At 37.2% G+C, this 23,689-nt stretch overlaps 1 protein-coding gene across 1 annotated transcript in view; it reads left to right on the top strand.

Moving 5' to 3' along the window:
* Positions 1-23,689, top strand: part of LOC150082819 (adenylate cyclase type 2-like) — an 85,998-nt gene that overhangs the window by 39,925 nt on the left and 22,384 nt on the right. The window contains exons 4-5 of the mRNA XM_090378291.1: positions 562-646; positions 14,608-14,769. Of these exons, the coding sequence (XP_090234417.1) occupies positions 562-646; positions 14,608-14,769 (247 nt within the window). The remainder of the gene's footprint in view (positions 1-561; positions 647-14,607; positions 14,770-23,689) is intronic.

Genomic DNA, 23,689 nt, shown 5'->3' with positions numbered 1-23,689 from the left:
AGCCTAGTAGCTTCCAAGATTAATTCCTCGAATGCCTGCCATTTAGAATTTGCTAAACATCATCAATTGGTCCCACTGTATAGAATTTAAAAACTGTCTGAGGCCACTGTAGTCATCTTTACTAAAGCAAAGATGACTACATGGCCTCAGACAGTTTCTTTCCTTTTCTTTCCCCTTTCCTTTACTCCTGATGTATATGTATATCCCACATCAGTACACTGTGCACTTCCACCTAGTGGTTCCTTTATCTGCAGATTCTTAATGCAAGAATAATCAGATCAAGAGGATTATGAATTAACATACAATTTCTGAATTAACATACAAATTAACATGTAATTATCAATTAATGTGAATTAACATACCATATGAAGTGGTGCACTATGACATCAAAAATTCTCAAAACAACCAACTAACCAACTTAACACAGAGCTAAAATTACAGATCACGAAGACCCTGTGTTGGAGACTGTAAATATCTGTATTTTTTTAGCCTTCTGTGGATATGGATATTTTTTGTGGAGTGGTATTTATTAATAATATATATATATTTTTTAAATTATAGGGATAAATTTGGACTTGGTACAGACTTAAGTCATGTGTACTATATGGTTGGAGCTGTCATTGTTCTGCACATTATTGATAGACAGGTATTAAATTATTTATTCTAATAATATTTTTATTTCTAAATGATTTCTATTCATTTTTACAACTTTACATGTAGCATTAGCTGTCACTGGGGGAAATGGCCCTCTAGACAGCAAGACAGTAAAATTGAACAGAGAAATGTTTACTATCTAATTATTTAATAACTGAGAGTAAAGTGGAGGAGAAATTGTTGAAGATAAATACAAGAAAGGCACCTGGGGTGGATGGGATCTATCCAGTTATATTAAAGGAGGCAGCAAAGGAAGTAAGCAAACCCTTAGCCATAATTATGAGAGCTTCCTTGGACTCAGGGGAAGTATCCATGGATGTGCAAATGTGACCCCAATTCACAAAGGAAGATCAAAGGGCAACACAAGTAATTATAGACCTGTTAGTTTAACTTCTGTTCCTGGAAAATTAATGGGGGCACTGGTTAAAGAAGCACTGCAGGATCATCTAGACAAGACTTCAGTTATAGCTCAGAAACAGCATGGTTTTGTTAAGGGGAAGTCTTGCCTGACCAATTTGATTGGATACTATGATGTAGTCACAAAATAACTGGATGCAGGGAATAACTTTGATATTATATACTTGGATCTTAGAAAGGCTTTTGATACTGTTGCACATGGAAGACTGCTGCACAAATTGGAGCAGTGTGGCATTGGAGGCAAATTGCTGCTATGGATAAAGGGGTGGTTGAGGGGGAGAAGACAGAGAGTGGTAATCAATGGACACTGCTCATCGTGGACTAGTGTTATTAGTGGAGTCCCTCAGGGTTCAGTATTGGGTCCATTATTGTTTTCTGTATTTATAAATGATATTGATGATGGTATATCAAGCTTAATGTCCAAGTTTGCAGACGATACGAAGGTTGGCAGGGTTTTCAAGGACACTACTGACACTATGCTACTGCAACAGGATCTGGAAAGGTTGAGCAGATGGGCTGAGAGGTGGCAAATGAAGTTTAATATTGACAAATGTAAAGTACTACATGTGGGAAACAGCAACCCCAGAGCAACATATCAACTCTGTGGTACTACACTGACAGTTGTAGAGAATGAAAGGGACCTGGGGGTGGTTGTGCAGGCAGATATGAAGTTCTCTGAGCAGTGCAGACAGGCTGCAAGAGTAGCTCATGGTGTATTGTGAATGATATATAGGAATTTTTATAGCAGGATTAAGGAGGTGATTATTCCTTTGTATAAGGCAATGGTCAGGCCACACCTAGAGTACTGCATACAGGTCTGGAGGCCTCATTCCAGAGATGCTGGAACGAGTACAGAGAAGGGCAACAAGATTGGTGAATGGAACAAAGGGGGTGCTCTTACAAAGAAAGGCTTAAGTTTTGTAAATTACAGTGTCTGGGGACTAGGCACCAGCAAGGTGATCTGATAGAGGTATTAAAGCCTTGAATGGTTTGAGCATGCTCAATGCTGATGGGATTCTTCCTCTTGCTCAGAGTAATCACCTGAGAGGGCATAAATCAAATTGAGGAAAGACAGATGTAGGATAGACGTGAGGAAATTTGCCTTTAGCCAGCAGATGGTTGGTTGGTGGAACAGACTTCCATCCCTTGTCATGGAAGTTGATAGCCTAAATAAGTTTAAGGCTCAGCTGCACAGGTATTTCAAACAAACAGAGGGGTGAAGTGGAAGTGGTTATTTTTTATTTATTTATTTATTTGTTATTTATTTATTTTTTTTTTGGCTGATGCTGCATAAGCTTGCTTTCTTGCATCAAATGCCTCTACTAATGCTAATGCTAATTTATATATACATAATCATTTATTGTCATTCAACTACCCTGATACATCCAAGCTAGAGGTCTTTACATAAATTAAGTGATAATAATAAAATATGAAATAGGTAAATATCTCTTTAAACTTGTTCACTGCTTCATTACACAAAAATGTGATATCAGACATCACATTTTTAATTCACTTGGTGGGGGGGAACCACCCTACCTTTAGAACTTTTACTTCAAATTTGACAGAAGAAAAACTAGATATTTTTGTCAAGCAATCTTTGCCAGAGACTAATTAATTCATTTATAGTGAAAAGAAAGCCCAAAAATGTCTCTATCCTCTCCAATTCATATTGACTCAACCCTGCTGACCATGCAGCCAAATATACTGTGGAACCAGTCGATGGTTCTTTTAAAATCCCTTTCATCAATTATAAAAGCCTTATAATTGATGAAAGGGATAAAGGCAAAGTATGAATCACTGGCAAATCCAAGAAGGCAACAAACTCCTTCGGATTGAACCGGAACTCCAGTCATGACCATCTAGTTTCCGCTTGACCCGAAAGGAAGAAGTCACACTTGCAAGGACATACACACCTTACTCGCTTTTATCTTTTTTCTTCCTCAGATCCACCTTTCTGTCCAAACTGCCATGCTCAAATCACAGTCCAGTATATCATAGTCGACTTCCCTCTCTATAATGGAGTATGGCAAACCACCTTCTTATCAAACCATGCAGCCCAAATCACACCATCTAATATTTGCAACAAATATTAGACAATGTTATTTATTATTATTATGATTATTATTAGCCATATAGTGCAAGGAGGCCTAAGGCTTATGCTGCACCAGCTGAAATAAATTTCCGAATTACCCTGAGAGAGAGAGAGAGAGAGAGAGAGAGAGAGAATCACCAAGAAAAAAAAGAATGATGATATCCAGCTCAGGACCCTGGATGTGCCAAGCCCGTACCACCAGATGTGAGCCCCTGGGGATAAAATTGTACTGGCAGGGGTGGGATATCTGACATTAATGCAGTTTTCACTTTCCTAAAAAGGATAAAATGCTATGACAGAATATAATGCTTAAATCCCGCACAACACATATCTCACGTTTAATAACACCTGAAATCTCCTACCATTTTTTGGCGAATAATGTCCTTTAGCTGCCATATTGCACAGTAAAAACCAACAACAACAACAATGACTCAACCCAGGTCAAAAGGTCATCGGAAAAGTCATCAGGGAAAGTGTTAATAAAAGAATAAAATAAAAATATAACAAGTGCAATGAAAATGAAGATAACAAGTCTGCAAAAGTTGTCGGAATTGCTCCGCATCTTGTGTTGTAGCAGTTCCTTTAACCGGAACAGAGGATGTCGCATCAACCCCATCACTGAGGCAACCATCCTCTTAGCTGACATTGGTGCTCAGAGCATTCCCAAGTATTGTAACTACAACCATAAGCCTCCACTTCAACCAGCTAATTGTTGCAAGCACCTGTAGCATGCGATTCTTGCCATACATGACCACCATGGCATGCACATAATATTCTGTATTTTTACAATAACGATAAACTGTCACAACTGAAGAAGGGTGCCTTCTGTCCAAAAGCTGTGTTTATTACTGTTTTGTTTTTTGTTCTAATCAGTTAAATTAAATTTCTAATTTAAAATTAAATTAAATAAAATAAAATTAAATTCTATTAAACGAATTTTAACCCAACCATTTATATTTTATTTTATTTTTCTGGTTATCACACATTATCGCTCTACATATCAACAGGTTACAAATCTTTCCTCGTATACACTATTGCAGGACCAGATTTCACTTTTATCCAAAGGATTAAATTATAATTTACCACCTCACAAGCTACCTAAAAAAAAACAGTACGTGATTGATATTGAATTTGGACTTTGTAATGTTCCACAAAAAGATTTATTTATTCAACAAGTTAACCAAGTGGTGAATAACATAAAAGAAATGTGACTTCCTAAATTGAACAGACATGACAGTTCAGCTTTATGTGAACTTCTGGGAAATAAAGACATTATTATTCAGAGAGCAGATAAAGGAGATACAGTTGTAATACTCAATAAACTTGATTATATAAATAAATTAGATTCAATTATATCAGATACCTCCACTTATTTTGAAGTAGATCCGGCACTATTTACCAATTTGATCGATCAGTACAATAAAACGCTACCCACATATCGAAAAAATGACCACATTACTATGGCTCAGTTAAAGGAATCGAAAACCAGATTTACCTGACCGAAAACTGCACTTTTCAGTCAGGTAAAATTGCATGAGATCAGATTACCTATTCGGCCCATTGATTCCTACAGAAAATCAGCATTTTCATCCTTGTCCACACATGTATATAATGTTATAAAACCCTTTAGACAGCGATACAATTTGGGATAAAAAAACTACTTTACATTATTTAATAACTTAAGGACTGTAGACTCAGCGATAATGATAATTTATTCCCGCTGTATATTACATTCATTATATACAAATGTAAACAATGATACACATTAGATATTCTTTGGGACATGTTAAATAATGGCTCTATACCGATTAATTATACAGAGCTTCCTATTAAAGAAATTTTTCACTTAATTAAACTCTTAGTTGAAACCAACTACATCACCTTTCAAGACAAAGTATACAAACAAATTTTTGATTTGCCAATGGGATTGAGCCTGAGCGGCTTAATATCAGAGATCTATCTTTCAATGCAGTGTATACATTTGATGCCTTTTCTACTTGTATCACATACTATGAGAGGTATTTAGACGATGTTCTTGTTGTTATTACTGATAGTAGCACTATCCAAGACATTTGATGAGGTGCTAGTGCCTTGATCAGTGCAATCACACGATAAGTAAGCTTCATCAAAAAAGTTATAATTTTTATGAAAAAACATCAAATTTTGGAACGAAAATGATACCAGTTGAAAGAGGAAGTTAAACTGGATGTGCAGATAACTTTTTGACGTTCGAACAGTTTTTTTTAATTATGACCATTTTTGTGACCTCCTACGTAAACCTATATACTAACATGCTGGCAGTATATGTAAGCCTATGTAATACTATACATGCTTTGATTGGAGTGGACCAAGCTTTTGGGAAGCCTGAATAACCCACAAAATAATTTCTAATTATTATCCCTATAAGGTTCAGTAGTTGTGCTACCAAAAAAAAAAAAAAAAAATATATATATATATATGTATTTTGAATAGTTTAGAGTTATTTTGTATGCCTTATTCACGTGTTCCCGAACCGCTACTATTGCAACAATAGCAATGCCATGTTGGCCGCCATCTTGGATTAGTAACAAATGAACTGTTTTAAACCTGCTAAATACTACATGTTAGGTGATAACAATTGTCAATTAATATCACTACTGATTGGGTATTGTTGCTGCATACTTTTATTAATTATTTGTCATGTGTAAAATTAATTACTTAATGAAATCGACTGTGCCCTCGAGTCATGTGGTCGTAACCGATGGTTTGGAACCATCTTAACGGTAAAAACGCAAGATTTTTGGCAAACTTTTTAAAAGGGAAATTGTAATTAGAACTTGGATCATTATAAATTGTTTAAAAGAGGAAGGTCCCCTCTATTAAAGGACTCCTTGAAAAATTTTTTAGACAACTTTTGGAAAGACCCAGAAATGGATAATATAAAGGGTAAAACTGCAAACATTCTTTCTGAGATGCCAGAACAACTTCAAACACAGCCTACAGATGCTGATAAAGACAACTCACTGGTCAATGAACTCACAGGTGAGACAGAAGACCCCAAGCTGAATCCCACCCCGAAAAAGAAACATAAAAGATTTCATACCACATATTTAAACATATACACCAACCATTTATAACTGATTTAATAGTAAAATAAAATGATACAAAAGACTGTAAAATAATATTTACAAAAATATGATTATTTACAAAAAAACTAATTTACAACAAAAATAAAATAAAATAAGTAAATAAGTTAAAATGCATTAAAATATACTTGGGGGAGACAGGACGGCGTCTCAAGGACCGTCTGGGAGAACATTCAAGAGCGATACGGACCGCAGAGCTCAATAAATCCGCCATTGCCGAGCACTATTGGGAAAAACAACACCAGATCTCCCCCGACAATGCTGTCATCCTTGACTGGGCGCATAGATTCTGGGACCGCAAGTGGCTGTAAAGTCTGTGGATTGGATCCTCTGGCAACAATAGCATGAACAGAGACAGGGGAGTTAGGCTTCACCCTCTTTTTGAGGCGGTGGTTTTTGCCAGAGATAAACGTTTTAGTTTTCCACGTCCCCAGACCACTTCCGGTTCTGGTACAAGTGAAAGGAATACTGGGTATGCGCCTGGTCATCCACGTGTGCCGTGAACCTAGTACTTAAGGATGTGTCGCTTAAATTTCATTATTGCTGAGGAAGGAGGCAGACACCTCCGAAAGCTTTAATAGTGTTTTTATCGATTTTAAATTTATATTTCAATGCATTTTAACTTATTTACTTATTTTATTTTATTTTATTTTTGTTGTAAATTAATTTTTTGTAAATAATCATATTTTTGTAAATATTATTTTACAGTCTTTTGTATCATTTTATTTTACTATTAAATCAGTTATAAACGGTTGGTATATATGTTTAAATTTGTGATATGAATAATCCCAACCTTAGAGGCCTTATTGCAGACATAAAAGATTTGTTGCCCCCAAAACTGATTGGGAAACAAGATCTCAAACACAGGCAAAGAAACAAGAGGAAATCCAACCTTCCCAGACAGAAAATGCTGATGACTCCAGCAAACAATCTGGCTCCCTGGAGATTGAACCTGCTCTACCTGAGGACCCCGTTCTAGACCAAGTTCTGAAACTCAGGATTCAACTTGAGAATAAAACTCCATGGGCTCACATCTGGTGAATATGGGCTTGGCACACCCAGGGTCCTGAGCTGGATATCATCATTCTTCTCTTCCTTGGTGATTCCCTTCTACTTCTCTCTCTCAGGGTAATTCAGAAATTTTTTTTGACTGGTGCAGCAAAAGCCTCAGGCTTCCTTGCACCATATGGCATAATGATAATAATAATGATAAATATGGCTAATAATAATAAAATAAGAAACTGTACTTGGAAATAGAGTGGGCCAGTAAACCAGAGAGTCTTATAATGAGGGAATTTAATTTCCCAGATATTGAATGGAATTTGTGGGTTGGTCACTCACACACAAGCAAGGCTTTTGTGGATTAATTGTATGATTGTTTTCTACATCAGCATGTTCAGGAGGCAACAAAAGGGAGTAATACTCTTGATTTGATTATCAGTAGTGATTCTTCATGGATTAAGAATCTGCAGATAAAGGAACCACTAGGTGGCAGTGATCACAGTGTGCTGAAGTGGGATTTACTCAAAGAGGTAACTACCATCACGGGTAAAAGGAAGGGTTATTGCTTTCGTAAAGGCGACTACGATGGTCTGAGACAGTATTTAAATTCTATACAGTGGGACCAACTGATGATGTTACCAAGAGCAAATTCAAAATGGGAAGCATTCAAAGAACTTATCTTGGAAGCTACTAGGCTTTACATACCAACTAAGAAATATTGTTCAAGGTTTAGGCCTAAATGGATGTCATGAACTAATGAGACATATGGCAGAGAAGAAAAATGCATGGGATACATACAAATTAACACGTAACACAGAAGCCTATGATAGATATAAGTTGATCTGTAACCAAGTTACAAAGGAGGCTAGGCAGGCGAAGGCAGATTATGAGAAATCTTTGGCAAGGGATACAAAGAAAAACAGCAAAGAGTTCTTTACTTATGTAAACTCTAGAAGGAAGGGGATGAATCAGATTGGCCCACTTGATATCGATGGTTCTACTGTTGATGATTCTGCTCAGGTAGCTAACAAACTAAATGAATATTTTGCATCGACATTCACACATGAGGAGTTATTCAGTGAGGGGAATGCCAGAGATGTATTCAACTCTGGCAGTAAGCTAGATAATCTTGTAATAACTGAGATTAAAGTGGAGGAGAAATTGTTGAAGATAAACACAAGAAAGGCACCTGGGGTGGATGGGAAATATCCAGTTATATTAAAGGAGGCAGCAAAGGAAGTAAGCAAACACTTAGTCATAATTATGAGAGCTTCCTTGGACTCAGGGGAGGTACCCATAGACTGGAGATGTGCAAATGTGACCCCAATTCACAAAGGAGAGTCAAAGGCTGAGACAAGTAATTATAGACCTGTGAGTTTAACTTCTGTTCCAGGAAAATTAATGAAGGCACTGGTTAAAGAAGCACTGCAGGATCATCTAGACAAGACTTCAGTTATAGCTCGGACACAGCATGGTTTTGTTAAAGGGAAGTCTTGCCTGACCAATTTGATTGGGTACTATGATGCAGTCACAAAAGAACTGGATGCAGGGAATAACTTTGATATTATATACTTGGATCTTAGAAAGGCTTTTGATACTGTTGCACATGGAAGACTGCTGCACAAATTGGAGCAGTGTGTCATTGGAGGCAAATTGCTGCTATGGATAAAGGGGTGGTTGAGGGGGAGAAGACAGAGAGTGGTAATCAGTGGACACTGCTTATCGTGGACTAATATTATTAGTGGAGTCCCTCAGGGTTCAATGTTAGGTCCATTATTGTTTTTGTATTATAAATAATATTGATGATGGTATATCAAGCTTAATGTCCAAGTTTGCAGATGATACAAAGGTTGGCAGGGTTGTTAAGGACACTGCTGACGCTATGCTGCTGCAACAGGTTCTGGAAAGGTTGAGCAGATGGGCTGAGAGATGGCAAATGAAGTTTAACATTGACAAATATAAAGTACTACATATGGGAAGCAGTAATCCCAGAGTAACATATCAACTCTGTGGTACCACACTGACAGTGGTAGAGAATGAAAAGGACCTGGGGGTAATTGTGCAGGCAGATATGAAGTTCTCTGAGTAGTGCAGACAGGCTGCAAGAGTAGCTCATGGTATACTGATATACGGGAATTTTTCTAGCAGGGATAAGGAGGTGATTATTCCCTTGTATAAGGCAATGGTCAGGCCAGACCTTGTGTACTGTATACAGATCTGGAGGCCTCATTTCAAGAAGGATGCAGAGCTGCTGGAACAAGTACAGAGAAGGGCAACAAGATTAGTGAATGGAACAAAGGGTTGCTCTTACGAAGAAAGGCTTAGGTTTTGCAAATTACAGTGTCTGGAGACTAGGCACCAGTGAGGTGATCTGATAGAGGTGTATAAAGCCCTGAATTGCTTGAGCATGCTCAATGCTCAATCCCATACGCATTGAGCATTGAGCATGCTGAATGCTGATGGGATTCTTCCTCTTGCTCAGAATAATCACCTGAGAGGGCATAAATTCAAATTGAGGAAAGTCAGATGTAGGATAGATGTGCGGAAATTTGCCTTTAGCCAGCGGGTAGTTGATTGGTGGAACAGACTTCCATCCCTTGTTGTGGAAGTTGATAGCCTAAATAAATTTAAGGCTCAGCTGGACAGGTATTTCGAACGAACGGAGGGGTGAAGTGGAAGGGTTTTTTTTTTTGGCTGGTGCTGCATAATCTTGCTTTCTTGCATCATATGCCTCTACTAATGCTAATAAATAATAATAAACTAAAGGATTCCACAAATAGGATTACCACAGCTCTCCGTGGCAACCTGTTGGACTCTGGACAAAACTGGAAACAGTACTTCTGAAAGTCCACTACCAGCTGGAGGTAAATACTGCCAAATTAGTTGCATTCATGCAGTGTAGGGGCAAACAAATGCCACAGTGTGCCCCTACATACGCAGACACACTGAGGAATCCAAATCATAAAAACCGAACAAGAGCTAATACTACAAACCCAAAACCACATCTGGTCCTGCTTAAACCAGTGACTACAGCCGCCACCCAACCAAGTGAACAAATAAAGGAATCGCTAATAACAAACCTGTCCACTGATCTGAAGAATACCCATATAAAATCATTAGAAAGACAAGACACATGGGACTAATAATCCAAACCGAGACTGAAGGGGATGCATCCCAAATCCTAAACAATGCTAAACTGAGCCCCTGGGGATAGTGAAACCCTATTCTAGGGGACAGGCTCAGTAAGATATAACACCTGATAGATGTTTTGCAGCTGTAATATCAGAAAATATTTTTCCCCAGCGAAGATTAACACTTTTATACTAACGACAAAAATCAATGCAAACAAGAAGAAAGCTAGAAGGATGTGCATTTTTTGTTACGCAAAATTGAAAGATTCGGAAGGAAGATCATTTGCTAGCAGAAAGGGGAAAAGAGTTTCAACGTATTGCCCAGACTGTGTTTGTCAGCTTTTCGTGTTTGGAGTGTTTTGGATAACGCCATAAATCAAAATAAATATAATTACAGTTTTATAATTTTGTAATTATAAAATTTGTAATAATAAAGAATTTTTAAATAATGACCAGTTACTTGCTTATTTTTTCTCATAGCGCCATGCAAATTTCATCCCATATAATGCCGGAGGCTACTCTTTTCAAATGCCGGGTATCGGCAATATATGTCCGACGTGGGTTCCTGAAAAACGTAATGGTGTTGGACATTTATGGCCGATGTGGCAGTCAATGTGTTAAATACCTGGGTCTCCTGCTAGATTACTTTTAAACTGCACCTCAAGTACCTGCAGAGGAAAATTAAAAACTATGCAGCACTGTTTGCCAGGATTACCATGAAAGACTGGGGTCTCAAAAGGAGAACTCTCAGTCTATTCTACAAGATGGTCTATCTACCCACTATTACATATGCTGCTTCAGTCTGGTACAACAAAACCACAATGGTCTCCAATCAATGGAAGCTAGAAACTATCCAGAGGACAATATTACTGGCAACCTCTTGAGCCTGCAGGCCTAGGAGGGGATTCTCCCCTGGACCTGGAGGTAGTGCGATCTGGCATCCTAACAGACCTGACCAGAGGAAAGGCTACCACATTCCGAGACTTCACCTCAAACACAGCAAACACAGTATGACCTCAGGCAGCAACACTGGAATGACAGCACAAAGGGTGCCATTACCAAAAAATTCATTCCAGACCTCAAAAAAATTCATCCAGAAATCCCGGTCTGGCTTTCCCCAGGCCTACTGAACATGGCGCCATCAGAGGAAAGTTAATAACAGACAACCCCCTATGCTCCTGCAGGCTCCCAGAGAACTGGGAGCACCTAATGTATACTTGCCCAATCTATGAAGACCTAAGTTGAGTACTAATTACCAAAATACACTTTAATCTAAAGGACCAAGAGCATTACCTCCTGGAATCCAGTTAGACCTATAATGCCTTTACCAACTTCGCACAGGAACTCTTTTACAGAAGGAGGACCCACCCACCGCTATAATCTTGGCTTATACTACCACTGTATATTAGAACTGAGGACAGAGCACAATCCCAACAGCCAGTACCAACATCAAGGACTCTTCATACAAGGGTCATGGGTCCCTAACATGGGAGCCATGAACATCATGTCGGAACAGACAGACTTCATCCCATCCCTGTGTACTTGACATCAGACACCAGTTTGATGTCAAGCACACAGGGATGGGCTCCCTCTGGTCCCTTCCCCAAGAACTAAAGAGTAAACCATTTTAAAAACTACAACATGAAACCAAAGATGGGACTTTGCCCCAAAGGAAGGCACAGACAGGACGTCTCCGCTCCTGAAGGAACAAATAGCCCACTTTTGCCCCAAAGGAAGGCACAGACAGGACGTCTCTGCTCCTGAAGGAACAAATAGCCCACTCCACCAACGAAAACTCTAACAATGGGCCCAAGTACAGAATCTTGTTCTCCCACAGAATACTGGACTATCTCCGAACCTCTCACTACTAATGACTCTCGGACGGGCCTAGTCCCCCCCCCCTCAAATGGACAAGACCTGGACATGGATCACTATGATAGTCCTGATATAGAGATGGCCTATTGGCAACTCTTAATCCACTCTCCTTTGAGTGGATCTTTCTTTCCAACTCCCTGGAGGGGAAAGGTTTCCCTCTTCTCCCCCTCCCCAAACTTTCACTCTGATGGGGCATGGCCATTCCCCACTGAAAAAAAAAATGTGGGTCACCTTCACTATCTACCCCTCATGCTTCCTACTTCACCCCTCCCAGTACTTTCTCTTACACAGCGCTCGCCCCACGCATCCAAACTTAATTTACAACAAAATTTTGCTCGAGCTTTTAGGCTCCTAGAGCTCGTCCTTTCAGTGTACAACCCCGTGCAACACTCTTTAACGAAATCTTACCTAAATCAACCACATTCATTTCAAACTTTTTTTTTTTTTTTTTTAGGTCCTTGCCTCTGAAATCCCAGGAAAGTAGGTGGCAGGATCTGCCAGAGTATCACTTACTGGTAACACCTGGCTAGCCTCCACATAGTGGGGTATGGGCAACGTTGGTTCCCAATAGGGGCCTGGTGGCCAGTAAGTCAGAGGAACAATGGGCACAACATCTTACACTACCCATGACCTACACACTTTTAAATCTCTGGTTTCACAGTGTTCTGTTTCCAATGCAATGTACATATACAGAGAATGAAGAAACCCCAGGTACCGTTTGACCCGAATATACCTTATCTAAGACATTTTACATTTATTTAATAATATTCATCCTAGGCTCAATTTTACATTGGAAAGGGAAAATATGGATACTCAGTCATTAAATTTTCTAAATTTCATGCTTACTCGGGACACAAATAAAATCCAATTTAACATCTATTGTAAACCAACAAACACCAGTGCTTCTGCATTATAACAGCTATCACCCATTCACCTACAAGAGATCTATTATCTTTAATAAATTTCTCAATGCTTATAAATAATCAATGATGGAATCTGCTTTGGGCTCAGAAATACAGATATTAACCAGCAGATTCTTAAATAGGAGTTACACCCCCCCCCCAATAAACTGAATTAGGGTACGAGCTAAGGATAGGATACAAAAAACTACACCAACTAACAATAGTAACATCAAAGGCACAAACAGCTTAACCGACCCTTTAAAGATACCGAATTTAAAATTGTGGCCAGACCAATACAGAAATTACACACTATACTGAACAATCATTCTGTCCTTTCCTCATTCACAACACAAATAAATTATCTGGTATACATTTCTTGTGGTGCTTGCGATTCATTTTTATCAAGGATCTATGTGCTTCACTCTGAATTTTTGTGTTAAACCGGTGGCGTAGCTAGTGGAGGGGGCAGTCTGCCCCAGGCGGCACTTTTCATATGAGACACAATTTTGTTTTTCAACGATTCTTTTATATATGTTAACTTAGTAATTTTTATTACTTAATTAACAGAAAAGAAAGAAAATAATTTTAGAATGTTTGAATTAAAAAAGTTTTACTTCAAAAATAAACATAGTGTTTTAATTTATTTCACTGTATGTCGTTTTGACTTTTTGTAGTATTTTTGGTGTGTATTGAGAGGGGGGCAGCAAACTTAGGGACTGCCCCGGGTGGCAAAGGCTCTAGCTACAGTACCATGTTAAACAGCATGCATCCTCAGTTCGTGCTTCTTATTCAGCAGCATCAGAATTAGCCTTTCATGCCATTAATGAAAAATGTTAAAATTTTAAAAAATAAAAATGTTAAATTTTTAATTTAACATTTAAATAACTTTTTTTTACTTATACTTAAGTGTTCAATGTAATTATATGAGACTATTAATTGCAGAAACCGTCGAGAATTCTGTTAATGTTTACTGCCCATATCTAATCTCCAATTCGTGGTCTTTTATGCACATGCGCAAAGACAAATAATCCCTATTTAAGATTCATGCTCACACATATTCTGTAATTTTCATTCCTGTGATCACAATATATGGTCGAAAAGCATTGTCAGCTTGAAAATAATTTTGTAAAATTTACGTTAAATTCTTTTAGTTAATTTTTTACTTAATTTTTTATTGTGTTCAATTTGTTTAATTGTTTTCAGTTTATTTCTTGCTGTAATGTAATATTTTCAATTTTTTAATTGCTTTCAATTTAATTTTTTACTGTAATGTTATATTCATTTTAATTTCTGGAGAGTATCATATGGAAGTGTTCTACATATCATATTGAGGTAAACTTCTCTTATTCTTTTACAATTAATATTATATATGCACACTTTTTTGAATTCACAGTATTTTTTTACTATAGATTGAGTATGTTTGCCGACTGGATTACTTATGGAAAAAGCATCTTCACGATGAGCAGAAAGAGGCTCATATGATGGAATTAGTTAACAGAATGTTACTTCATAATATACTTCCTGCTCATGTGGCAGATTACTATATGAAGAGAGATCTGAAACATTCTGAGGTAAGGTACTTTTCCTTCACTTTATATCCACTTTTTGATTTTAAGTGTATCTTTTCTTTCACAGTTTTTAAGAAAACTGCATACAATATTAATTATGAGAACTTAATATTTAATATTATTATTAGTGACAAATGATGCATGGAAGCAAGCTGATGACAATATTAGCAAAAAAATTCACATCTGTCCATCTACTCTAATAATTTGTCTAATTCTTCCCTAAATTTATTCAAACTACCCACTTCCACAAACACCAGTCAAGTTTATTCCAACGATCAATAACAATTCTTTCTGGCTGAAAGTAAATTTTCACACAGCTATCCTGCAATCATCCTGTTTTGATTTAAATTTATGTCTCTTTATGTATGTGTCAAAATGCAATTAGCATTTAGTTTACTTCCATTTAACGACTTTAAACACTTCAATCAGATCTTTCTGCAGATGCTGCAATTTGCAGAACTGAAGCCTTTCTTGGTAAGAGTATCCTTTTATGTCCCTAACTAATCTTGTTGCTCTTCTCTGCATTCATTCCTAAATGAGGTCTTCCAGACCTATATGCAGTATTCAAGATGCAGCCTAACATTGCCTTTGCTGCAGAATAATCACCTCCTTGTCCCTGCTGAAAGAGTTTCTGTATATCACTGACAGAATCTTATGAGCTGTTCTAGCAGCCTATTCAGGGTGTAATAGTTGTAATCGTAATAGTATTTGCCATATAGTGCAAAGAAGCCACAGGCTTTTGCTGCACTGACAAAAAAAAAAAAAAAAACCCAAGTTGATAAAAAACACACAAATTATATGCTTCCCTCCTCACACAGGTAAGTACCCAGTTGACCTTTGAATTTATTCAAACTGTCAGTTTCAACTACCTTCGAGAACAGCTTGTTCCAGCTATCAATGACTTAATGGCTAAAAGAAAACCTAATGTGCTCAGAGAACCTCATATCGGAATGTACAATTACCTCTAGATCTTTTTTTTTAGCAATGCTCAACCTCAGTTGTAATTTCTTGCCTCATCTGCCTAGTTTCTCTAGGTCTTGTTGCAGTAGTATACCTTGATTACTGTCATTAACTACCCTGCCAACCTTTGTATCATTAGCAGATTTACAAATTTAGACATTAAATTTGATATGCCTTCATCAATATCATTAATAAATATTGAAAATGATTAGGGACCCAGCACTGAATCCTGAGGGCCTCCACTAATAGCATTGATTCATGAAGAGCAGTGGCATATCTAAAATTTTTGAGAGCCCCCACGAGAGACCATTAAAAGGAGCCCCTCCTCTCTGTTTAAACTTGTAAAAATATTATTTATGTACATGTTAAGCAAGATTAACAAATATAAAAGTAAAAACATTATTTATGTACATGTTAAGTAACATTAACAAATATAAAACTGTTAAACGCTACTACATCAAAATAAATAATATAATAATCTATAACTTACAGTTAGGTTCTATAAAAGATTTATAAATTTGGTTCTAAACATTCATGTTCCTTATCTTCATTTGCAAGATCACTAATTATTTCTTTAAAGTCCATTTTGGTGGCTTTCTTATGTCAAATAGCTAGTATACAGTGAGATCACTTAATCTGGTATGCATATAGAATTTCTTTTGTAGTCTTTTCCCATTTTGGGGATAAATGAGCTTACAACACTAGGCACTGTTACTGGAAACATAAGAAATAATGTGTGATGGATCTCTACTATTATTGTTTGATACACAGTGCAGCAATGAGAAAATGAGACTGATGTTATATGACAAGTTCTGGTGCTGCCATATACTAGAAGTAAACATGAAAGGAAAGAGTGAGTGTTCCTTGAGCACCGCAGTCAAGGTCAGTGGAAATTGCTGCCATTTCAGAACATAGTGTGAGCTGAACTGCACATCTCTCCTGTATCTGTGTTGAACAATGGAACAAAGAGGCAAACATCAAGTGTTCAACTGGGCAAAAGTTAATGGAAACATTTCAAATGATGAAGCAAGCATATGGAGAGGATTGTCTGTCTTGTGTACATATGTTCAAGTGGCATTTGAACATATTGAAAAAAATGAAAGTCTGTGCACGGCTTGTTCCACTTTTGCTAACAAATAATCAGTGACAGGCACAAGTTGAACATTGTAGAGAACTCATGAGGTCACTGAAAGTAAGCCAACTTCCTGAATTTGATTGATACGGGTGATGAGACATGTTGTTTTCAGTATGGCCCACAACAAATGACAAAGTGCAGAGTGGAAGTCAGAAAAATCCCTGAAAGCCAAAAAAAGTTCATCAATAAAGGTCAAAAATCAAAACCATGCTCATTAATTTCTACGATGGCAAGGGAATTGTGCTCAAAGAGTTCATGCCCAATGGCCAAAGTGTTACTGCTGCCTACTCTCTAGTTGTTTAGAAACATTTATTGCAGAGAATCTGTCATGTGCATCCTCAGTATGGAGAAGATGGTGGTTTGTTCCTCATGCACAACAACACACTAAGCCACAAAGCTCTCATTGTTCAGGAGTTTTTGGCTAGCAAAAAATCTGTGTACCTTCACTCCCACCCCGTTCACCAGACTTAATCCCTGTGCAACTTTTTTTTGTTCCCAAAGCTCAAGGTACCACTGAAAGGCTGTTGTTTTTATGATGTTGACACCATTCAAAGAGCTGTGACGAGAATATCGAATGATATTCCAATCATGGCTTTCCCCCAGTCAGTCATTCCACTCGTTTTGTGATCATTACATGCAGTGTATGGACATGGGAGAAAGTTACTTTGAATAAACAAGGATTGGTTTACTCGTACATGTTAATTATTGGGATAGACTCATGCCGCCCCCCCCCCCCCAGTCTTCATGGGACCTTACTCTTTGCTAATCCTTGCACTGTGGAAATTATGCCTCTGGTGAACAGCAATCACCACTAATAACACCACTCTCTATCTCCAGCCACTCAACCATCCCTTTGTCCATAGCAGTAAAGTTCCTCTAATGCAACACTGCTCCAATTTGTACAGCAGAATTTTGTGTGGAACAATATCAATAGCTTTACTGAAATAGAAAAGATTTCCCATTAAAAAATATCAGTGCTGGGATTCCCATATAATGCATTCCTGTCAAGATGATCCTGTGTCACTTCTGCTCCATTGACTCCATTATTTTTGATGGAGCAGAAATCAAGCTTATAGATATGCAATAACTTATTATCCCATATCTCCCCTATTCATAGTGGAAAGACATTTTCACATATCCAGTCTGTAGGGACCTCCCCTGAAGGATGCTCTTGTAATGACAGCTAAAGATTTTCTCTTTTTCTGCTTCTTTTAAAATAATTTCATAGATTCCATTAACGCCCAATTATAACTTGGTGTACTTCAGGTATCCTAATCTCTAAAAACTTATGAACATGATGAAAATATTTATTCAGTTAGTCAGCTACCTGAACAGGATTGTCAGTAGTCATGCCATTTATATCTAGTGGACCAGTGTGTGGTTCATCCCTTTCTTCTAATTTTGACATAAACAAAGAAGTCTTTGCTACTTTTCTTGCATTCTTAGCATATTTCTTGTAATCTTCCTTAGCTTGCCTGACTCCTTTAGTGACTTGATTGTAGACTAGTTTGTACATGCTGTAGGTTTCTGTGCCTGATAATTTATAATCATGCTATGCATTTTTATTCTCTGCCACTAGTCTTATCAGTTCATCTGATATCCATTTAGGTCTAAACAGTGAATAATCTCTTAGTTGATATAAACATCTTAGTAACTGCTACAGGCACCTCCGTAGCCAGTGGGCAGGAGCAGCAGTGCGTAGCACATGCTTTTTGATTAGACCGGAGTTTGAGCCCGTGACCACCAAATACGGAGGATGCCATTCCCTGACCTTTCCGCCTCCTCCGTATTTGGTGGTCACGGGCTTGAACTCCGGTCTAATCAAGAAGAGTGTACTATGCACTGCTGCTCCTGCCCACCCGGCTACGGAGGCGCCGAACACTGTCATATGCCTTTTCAAGGTCAATGAAAATCATAAAGATTTCTTTTCCTTTTGATTGACATTTTTAAAGGATCTGTTGTACTGTTGAGATATAGCCTTTACATGACCTCCCGGCTGAAAAACCACTTTGTTCTTCTGACACCTCAGTTTTGGCTTCTAAGTGATTCCTGATCCATTTTCCAAGAATCTTTAACAGTGGGTTCAGGATGCATATTCCTCTGTAATTTGAACAGCTTTTCCAATCGCCCTTCTTATAAAGTGATGTAATATATCCAGGATATATTACACTAGATATAAATGGCGATTGGAAAAGGGCGATTGTCATTTCTTTCGGTATTTCTTCTCCTCTCAGTATCCCATTTAACAATTTTTGTATCAAAACAGCACTCCTCTTCCTCTGTATCAGAAGTTCAGAAGTTCCATATAAACTCCTCCAAGTCCAGGTGATTTGCCATTCCTTCCCACCTTTAGTAAGTGTTCTACTTCCCTAACAGAAACTTTTAAGCCAGTGTCTTCCACACCGAAATCCTCCACTGTCTTGAACTCTTCCCAGTCTTCTTTTAAAAGTCCTCAGTACTTCATGCAATCTTTCAAAGGTATTAATTGCAAACCAGCGTTGTGTTTATTCAGTTTTCTCAAGTTTTTAAGGACCTTCCACGATTCTGCTGATCGCTTGAAGTCCGATTTGCTATTAATAGTCACACACACTTCCTTTCCTGTTCCTCATTTTTTGCTTCTACTACCAACCGATTGTCTATTTTCTTATTTTCAACATAAATGTTCCTATATGTATCATTCCTTTCACATAGCCATTTCTGATATGCAAGTTTCTTTTCCTCTACAGCAGCTCTCACTTTCTCTGTAATCCAGTTCTTTTTTGGTCCTTGGCTCTTCTTTTTTACCTATGATTTCATGAGCTATTTCTTTTACAGTATTTTTTAAATATTCATAAATTTTTTCATTATTACCTTCTATCTCTATGTTAATTGCAGCATCCAATCTCCAGGTGAAGTTGTTTTTAATGCTGTCGTCCTGAAGTAGTTCAACTTTAAATTGATCCACTTGTAGCATTTCTCCTTCCCTGCAAGTTGGTTGTCCAGTTCCACCTCAGTGTTGTTTTAAAAAGAAAATGGTCAGATCCACATTCGGCATCTCTGTAAACTCTGACATCTTTCAATATGTATGTCCTTGAATGTTTTGAAATGATGTAATCTATAACTGATCTAATTTGTCTTGTCTACTGCGACCAAGTATATTTATGGATATCCTTGTGTTGGAAAAATGTGTTGTTTATTCTCAGGTTGAACAAAGTCAACTGTTCACAAAGATCGAATAGTCTATCTCCGTTGTTCTTCGTCTCTTTCTCTCCAAATCTTCCAATAACTTTGTTATTTTGTTCAGTTCCTACTCTTGCAATGAAATATCCCATTAAAAATATCTCTTTTTTCTTAGGGATTTTTTCTATTAGTTCTTTCAGATCTAGAAGCATGAAGGGTTTCTGCTGATAATCAGGTTAAGAGTATTGCTTTCTCTTCTTGCCTCTCTCAGATGGCTGTACAGAAATCAGTTATCAAATAATTCAGAAAGGTTCTGTTACTGTGTAAGTGACCAACCCACAAGTTACAGGCAACATCTGGAAAGCATCTTTATCTTTTTTTGTTCTCAAGTTTTGTCTAAATAATTAGAAGTGTTGGCTGTTTAAGATTTTTAAGTAAAGTCACAAAACTTGAGGCAGTTAGCCAAAAAATCCTATATATCTGTTTGACTGTTCATCATTCAGCCTATAACATACTCTTACTCTCATTTTTGTTTTCCCAGAGCTTGTCATACCAAACGACTGTGTCTTTCTTAATCAAGAAACACATGGAATCCAAGGCAGTGTATCTAATTATTTATCCTTCCCCCCCCCGCCACAATGCCCTTATGATTCAGCACAATGCCCTCAGAATTGCTCTGAGTGCATTTAGAACTTACCCAATTCAGAGTCTGTATATATCTCTTTGATGTGCAGCATACATTGAATTACAGAAATAAACCCAAGGCAAATAAACATGCATTATTACACTGCAAGAATTAGCTTAATGTTTGGATATTCACTTTGATAAAATCCATCAAGAAATATTATAGCTATTCCACCATGGTTTTAATGCTTACACACCTTTGATAACTATTTCATTCAAAGTGGAAAGTGATTCCATGCAAGACATAACATTATACAACTTCATGAAGCTCATGTGCAAGACTACTCTGAATTCTCATAAATATAATATGTCAAAACCAGATGCAGGTGCAGAAGCAGTTTTCCCAAACAGTGTTACCTTGGTACAGCTTCCTACTGAATGTAGCAACTATAGTTGTGCCCCCATATCCACAAATTATATTGGGAATCAGACTGTTAGATAAGAAGAGAAACACATGGATTAGACAGCAAACTCAAGTAAAAGACATTCTTATCAAAACTAAAGAACTAAAATAGTCTTGGGCAGGACACAGCTCGAAGACATGATGACAGATGGACTAAGAAAATAACAAAATGGTACCCAAGAGGAGCTAGAAGAAAACATGGAAGACAACAACAGAGATGGACAGATGAAATTCATGAGTTTGTGGGTAGTAAGCAGAAATGGATAGATGAAATTCATGAGTTTGTGGGAAGTAAATGGATGGCCATTACACAAAACAGAAGGAACTGGAAAGTTGCTGGAGAGGCCTTCATTCTGCAGTGGATTGAAAATGGCTGATGATGATGATGATGATGATGATCCGCTGATTCGTTACTCACAGTTAACCACGGAAAAAAAAAAAAACACTTAACACGTACTACTCATGTGTCCAATACGATGCTTCCCTTTATTTTTTACAATGTCGATTTTAAATCAAATAGCTTCCCTTTATTTTTTACAATGTCGATTTTAAATCGAATAGCTTCCCTTTATTTTTTATGATGTCGCGTATGGTTTGGTCACCAACATTATAATGTTTCTTTAAAGATTTAACGGATGAATCGTTTTCAAACTTTTGAATAATTCCACATTTTTGTTTCATTTGAAAGCACAACTTTTGTGTTCGCCTATCATTTTCACAATTTCTAAAAAAAAAAAAAAAAAAATTCCGACATCCCTGACATAAATAACGAAACAAAATTTTTCCTTTTGCGGTGTGACGGAACACAACAATCGACATGATGCACTAAATCAAACTAAACATTTGGTCTCTCTTTTTATGTTTGTTTTGAGCGGTAGGTGTGAAGACAGTGGGGGGTTGCAAGATAATAGGTACACTAATCTCCCAGTGACGACTTATAACGCTGGTTCTTGACGCTTATTTACGACTTGCAAAATATCTGTTTATACCTATTCTAGTTATTACTTGAATTTTATGATTTCTGGTTGTTTTTTTTTTTTTTTTTTAATTTGGAGTCTTGAATGAAGTGTCCTGGTTAATCCAATCCCGGTAAATCGAGAGTCTACTGTATTTATTTTTACCATATTTAATGTTGGTAATGTCTTACTGTGTGTTTCATTTATCAATTAAACTTTATTATATGTATGTATGTACAAGAAAATGATGTTATATATAGGGTCAGCAGGTGTTCGCTTATATCTGCGGTTTTAGCCATCCACGGTAGGTCTTAGAACGTATCCCCCGCGGATATGGGAGTCTTTCTGTATACTGCTAAATTATATATCATAAAGCTAGCAGTGAAAAACTTATACTTGCATTAATCTTCAAATTATATAATATATGCTGTTTCACAAAGTGCAATATCATCTTTACAAAATTAGAACTACATATACTCATCCCATCTTAAAAACAATTATATCTGTACTAAGTAAACTGAAAGAAATGCAGTTACCTTTTGTTAGATTTCAGCACATTCAGGGATCCCTGCAAATGAGCGTGCAGACCAAGCAGCAAAACACCCAGCTGAAACTGTATACCTCAAATAAATGTTCCATCTACTTATTTCAGAGCAGTTTTATGAATAACAGGTCAATCTCAATGGATGCAAATATGGCATGCCCAAACTAACAACAAACTTTTGCAGATAAAGCAAAAACCACATTATGGACCTATAGTATCACAATCAGTAGAAAAGACCAGATCATTCTTGTTGGAGCATGTATTGGTCACACCTGCCTAACTCATATCTTCTTATTTACTGGGGAAGACCCACTCCAATGTTCATGTTGTCACTCTTAACTCACAGTAAAGCATATTGTCACAGACATAACTGGAAAGCAATAGGCTTTTTACATTAAAGTCCCTGTCACATATCAGGGAACCTTTTTACACCTTAGCAGATAATAGGAGAAAATACAAACCTAACAGAATCCTTTACATTTCTTAAACAAATTGGTCTCTATATTAATTTTTAACTGTGATTTTTAAATCTATCTAGATTTTACCTCAGACAGTAATACTATACCAAAAACCTTGAAAGGCACAATATGGCCATAGCAGCCCTTGTGTCTAAATACCCAGTACAACAATAACAACATTATTCTAGATGGGGCACATGTATAGGCAGAATCCAGCAAATTAACACATTCACTGCCAGTTTGTCCTACCTCAATGAATCAATTTCAGAAATCACAGGATTGAGTCAATCTGGACTGGGAGAGCAGAGACATTTTTGGATTTTCTTTTCATTATGGCAGAATTAATCAGCCATGTGGATTTAAAAGCCCTCACACATAAGCATCAACCAGAAGTGAATGTGTTAAACATGTGAAGAAGGAAATGTTTCAATCCCTCCTTGATCCACATAAAAGGCTGTTGCTAACAGTAGAAAGTAAAAAAAAAAAAAAAATGTAAAAATTTTCATATACCTCATTTAAAACATCATTGCACAGATAATATGGAGCATTATCTGAAATGAACAACACTTTTCCTGTCTTTCCAGCTTCATTCCTTAAAAATTTCATGTCCATACCAGCATTTCG

The sequence above is a fragment of the Mastigoproctus giganteus genome, chromosome 7 (assembly GCF_048544385.1).
Source record: "Mastigoproctus giganteus isolate SK-2022 chromosome 7, ASM4854438v1, whole genome shotgun sequence".
NCBI classification, from domain to species: domain Eukaryota; kingdom Metazoa; phylum Arthropoda; class Arachnida; order Uropygi; family Thelyphonidae; genus Mastigoproctus; species Mastigoproctus giganteus.
This window is presented reverse-complemented; position numbering and strand designations above follow the sequence as displayed.